This window comes from Streptopelia decaocto (genome assembly GCF_964273445.1).
Source record: "Streptopelia decaocto genome assembly, contig: HAP1_SCAFFOLD_92, whole genome shotgun sequence".
Taxonomy (NCBI): Eukaryota; Metazoa; Chordata; class Aves; order Columbiformes; family Columbidae; genus Streptopelia; species Streptopelia decaocto.
Window position 1 is genome coordinate 268333 of NW_028115951.1, and position 4956 is coordinate 273288.

At 54.0% G+C, this 4956-nt stretch overlaps 1 protein-coding gene across 1 annotated transcript; it reads right to left on the bottom strand.

Moving 5' to 3' along the window:
• Nucleotides 1-403: 403 nt before the first annotated feature.
• Nucleotides 404-4752, bottom strand: LOC309452513 (tRNA-dihydrouridine(47) synthase [NAD(P)(+)]-like; the record flags this gene model as incomplete). The annotated part of the gene is made up of 10 exons (XM_082077133.1): nucleotides 404-476; nucleotides 1111-1239; nucleotides 1325-1513; nucleotides 1804-1879; nucleotides 2123-2219; nucleotides 2592-2702; nucleotides 2778-2843; nucleotides 3032-3148; nucleotides 3247-3528; nucleotides 4126-4752. The coding sequence occupies 10 exons, from the start codon at nucleotides 4750-4752 to the stop codon at nucleotides 404-406; spliced, it is 1767 nt and encodes a 588-aa protein (XP_081933259.1).
• Between the last annotated feature and the right edge of the window lie 204 nt (nucleotides 4753-4956).

Consider the following 4956-nt stretch of genomic DNA (forward strand, 5'->3'; position numbering starts at 1 on the left):
ACATCTGTTAAGGTGCTGGGACTATTTGTGCTCTGCAGGACCCCGGGGATCGGGTCAGTACATCGTACATGGACCATTTGGCACCACCAAGGACATCCTGGGAGGAACAAGAGGGCTTTTGCTCCCGCTATGTGAGCCGGGACAACTCCTGCTGCGAACCGGAGGCCGGAGCTCTGCAGTGGCCCGTATGCTGTTAATTAATCGCACTGTTCTCTACTAGCGAGGCACCGCTGGCCGCGAGGCTGGCTGAGCCCATCTGCTGCGGGACTCGTGGCAAGGACTCTCGTTGGGGACGTGAAGACAACCGGGCTTCTAAAAACATCAACCTTTATTTCATTTTGGAGCCAACCCGCCCCTCGACGCCTCCGCTCGACTCGCAGACACGGGAAAGGGCTCCTCAGCCCTATCTGTAGGAATTGGCCTTGTGTTTGGGCAGGAAGGTGAAGCTGGTAGGTACAGGGCCCAGAAGCATCCCGCTGGAAGAAAGAGAAGAATAAAACAAAAAAATAAGGAGAGGTTTGTGTTCGGTGCACCATACACAGTTGTTTTATGGCCCCGTGGCTCTATAGCGATGGTGACTACACTCAGCTGTCTCAAATCAAGACTTTAATCTCCCTAAAAATGAAGGCTGCTGCACAAAAGCACCCACAGTGCTGAGCTTCAGCCCCAAACCACAGCCCCGGAGGGACGAGACCACCAGGTAAGGGCAACGTCCTTCTCGCCGGGGAGCCCCCAGGGTCGGTGCCGGGTTTGGTGACCTGAACGTGGCAACACCGCTGACCAGGACTTGCCAAAAACCAACACGAGCCTCCGAAAAGCTGCTCCCAACCTCTCGCTGTGCGTGTGCGGAGCCAGAACCCTGCTCGTGCCAAACCGCACTAAGGTCAGGTCCCAAAATGATGGAAGTCAGCGCTAGCGCGATCACATTTGGCCTCGCTTAAGACTTGAACTATTTCACACTGTATTTTCAGTGCACAGTACTTTTCTTTAGAGTTCAGGTGGTTTAACATATTTCCTGGATGCTGGTTCAACTAAAATTTTCCATAAGGTGACTTTGTGCTCTGCCTTGTCCCTTCCCACCGATTTTACTGAAATTCAACACTTTCTTACCTTATTTTAATCCAATCATCCACATTCTGGCTTGCCATCAGCATCTCCAGATAGTCTCTCCCCATGTAGTAAGGCGGTCGCTCGTTAATTTTCTGAGGTAGGTGTTCTAATAAGCCGACTGGGATGTACCTGCAGTGAAATGCAACAGCGGTGGGCGCGGTGCCTCGGACAACGCGGGTGCGCTGTGCTGAGCATCCCCGGCCGGCAGAGTTACCTGCAGAGGAACGAGAGCCATTCCAGCAGGAACTTCCTCGTCTTCTCCACCCCCTGCGTGTCCGAGCCCCAATGCTCGAGGCCGTAGCTGGTGAAGTCCCTGAGGATCCCAAATCTCTCACTGGAAGAGATATCCCAGTGGCGCTGCTCCTTAATTTCAGTGAAAAGCCACGGTTTGATGAGCGCCCCTCTGCAGCAAAGAAGTGCATTGTTATTCCCCTCACTGATGCTTCTGAACATGCCAACTAATCTAAGAGGCTTTCCAGCACTCACCTGCCAGCCAGTGCTGCTTGAATTTTTATCTCAATTTCAACAGGACGTTGCTGGACGTTCCCACAGATGCAAAGTGATTTTACCAACTTTCAAAGAGTAGTTTCGCCAAGAAGAAACTTCTGGTGTTTCGAGTGTTCAGGTATTTAATTCCCATTTTACTCTTGCACCGATGGAGCTCAGAAGCCAGGGGGGAACACAAGTACTTGCCTTGCGATCATGATTCCCGAAACGCCCATCTGCAGGGCTCGATTAGAATCTTCATAAGACAAAATATCACCGTTTCCTGTCCAGAAGGGAGAAGCCAGAGGTCAGAGCGATACAGAGGGCAAGTCAAGCTGAGTGAATCCAGGCATGGGAGAAAATTCACAAAGGACACGGGGTCCAAGAGCCAGATTGGCCAAAGAGGCCCCGCAGCTCATGTTCTGAGCCCCCCAGGGATGTTGCTGACACTCCACCTCCTTCAGGCTAATCCTCCTCAATTCAACACACAGCACTTCCACTCCACGTGACAAAACAAAACACCTACCGAAGAGAGGCATGGGGCTGGCTCTTCTGGCACACTCTGCTATGTAGTCCCAGTCCGCGCCCCTCGTGTAGCGCTGCTCCCAGGACCGGCCGTGGAGCTGCCGAAGAAACCTGCAGTGAGACCCCAAAAAACGCCCGGAGGAGGCAGAGCAGACTGGGAATAATGGGCTTCAGCAAAGGAAATGACACGGGCAGGGGTCAAGGATCCCTCTGGAATGAGGTTTATTGGGCTGAAAGCTCCCTCCCAGAGCACCGCAGGGACCATCTCCCTTTGTCATGCACGCAAAGCTCAGAAGCACCCACGAAAACACTCCCCGCACCTGAATTCTTCACAGTCATGAGCAGAAAACACTAAAACCTCATACGCAGCTTGGCAAGGGTGTTTAAAAGAGCCGCTGGGCTGCGGGGAGTGGTAAAGTCACCCCCGTGTTGTGCAGAGTTCCCTGGACACCGGCCAATGATCCCTGTACCGTGACCATGGAGGCTCCCCACTCACGGATCTTGGGGATTATTTTGTGAGCCACGTTCATCTTCTCTTGCACCCCCGTCCGTATCTTCACAGTCAGCGGGACGTCCGGCACCTGCAGAAATGGAGGGTGAGGCAGGAGTCGGCTCCATCAGCTCATCCCCCGCTGCCGGCAGATGCGCCGATTCACCGAGTTCATCCCTCGGACGATCTGTTCAAACTTGTTGGTCTGAGTCATCAGGGCGCGGCCTCCTCCCTGGGGGACAAAAAGCGGGAGAGTCAAGATTTTCTGCCTCCTCGCATAGTGAAGATGCTGCTTGGAGCTGCTCCACAGCAGCTCTCTGCTCAGGGGATGCAGCTGAGACTTGGAGCATCTCAAGACTTTTGGAGCATCTCAAGACTTGGAGCAACAGGACTCACAAAACGTGCTAGAGAACATCTTACCTTCTTGTAGACCAGGTCAATGGGACACCCCACGTTGATGTCTACAAAGTCTACTTCAATTGTCTGGATCAGGAGCTCTGCACATTTGGTCATTGTGTCTGGAAACGCCCCTTCCAGCTACCTAGGCGGGGACAGGTTGCCTGAGTTCAAGAAGCAGCTTTTCTCTTCAGAAGTGAGTTATCATTTTTTTAGGTTATCAAGGTGACAGCACTCACCTGCACCCCAAAAATATCTTCGGTGTGATGGCATTTGAGGAGAGCCCACTCGGAGGACTGGCCCTGGAGCAGGTTGGTGCACACAGCCATCTCTCCGCAGGTGACATCCGCCCCAAAGCGCTTGCAGATCCTTCGGAAAGGGAGGTTACCACACTGGGAGAGACAGCAGAGACGTGGTTCTTCAGATCTGCCCTGCTCCAAATGTGGAACAGCAACATTTGACAAAAGGAGAGAATGATCTGTGGTGAGTGGAGCCAAGTAGAGCTTGCCTTGGATTTCCAGCTGAGAAACAAGAGGGATGGAGGAAGATATTCCAGTCAGCAAGTTTATCACTTGCCATGGGAATAACTCAGTGGGAAAACCAGAAGATCTCTGGTTTTGTTCAGGAACCTCAGCTATTCCCTGAGAATGTATTGTTTGGATGAAAGAACCAGAAACTGAACCGCTCCAGCTGTTTTCACTGCTCGGCTTGGAGAAAACTCAAAGCAGTTACAGACCGAGGGATGCAAGACTGGCTAACGGGTGCAAGGACAGAGGCGACGAGGAGGAGAGGCGGGAGGTGACAAGGAGGAGAGGAGGGCATCGTGCAGTACAAACCAACCAGCCCCAGCCTCGACTCTTCCAGCAGCTCGTTTCCACCCTCACCAACAGCTCAGCTCCTCCACGTGCAAGGAGCCGTAGCTTCTCTTGCTTCTCCCCCTCCAAGGACACCACCACGACCCCAAGAGCTCACCTTCCCACATCCCGCTCCTCACAACAGTAACACGGTCCCCAGGCAGCTCTGTCCTCTGCCTCTCACCCAGCCCAGAGCTCCCTCCTGTCTTCCCAAGCACAATCTCAGCCACTTGACAAGAGACAGCAGCCCTCAACCAAACTCACCTTCTTCTTCTCGCATGCCCGCAGCTTTATAAGATCTTCATCTGTCACCGGGCCGGCTGTTTTGATGGAGGAAGGCTCCTCATCGCTCTGGGAGGTGTCTGGTTTGGGATCTTCTCCCTGCTCTGGTCGCACAGGACATTCGGGGCCATCTCCCAGGCCCTCCTGGGCTGTTGCGCAGTTGGGCACGTCTTGGTCCTCTGCAGAGCACCCGGTGGCTTTGCCGCCCTTCCCACTGTCGCCATGGGGCTTGGCCAGATCACAGAGATACTCATCGGCCTTCTTGAAGTTAAACTTCTTCTCGCACAGCGGGTGCTGGAGGTCCTTGGAGAGGTTGTTCCTCACCGGCGTCTTCCCTTCCCACTGCTTGGCCAGGTCTGAGTTGACGATGTTCTGGTAGCCGGCTCCGAGGTGGGACTGGGCAAAGCGGCAGGTGACACCGTAAATGCACTTGCCGAAGGTTTGGAAGAGCACGCAGCTGCGGCCCAGGTCGCCCCGCTTTGCGGCCATGTACTCGCCGACATCGTGGAGGAAGTGGCACCGTGCGCCTAAGTAGCACTTCTCTGCACAGCCCTTAAAATGATAAAGAGCAGGGTGAGACTTCTGCTCTCTGCTTCCGCACCCAGTCATGCCAGGGTTGGAGATATACGAGAAATAGAGACAAGGGGGTGAACTCCTGGAGAGGAGACCTCAAGAAACAGGCCTGACTTGTCTCTGTTTTTTTTGCCCAGGGATGGTCTTCAGCCTCACTTGCCGTGGGGCAGGTGCCCTGGTCTCCCTGTGGACACGTCTGCTGAGTGTGTCCGTCTTTGCCGTGTACGTAGTGCAGGTTTC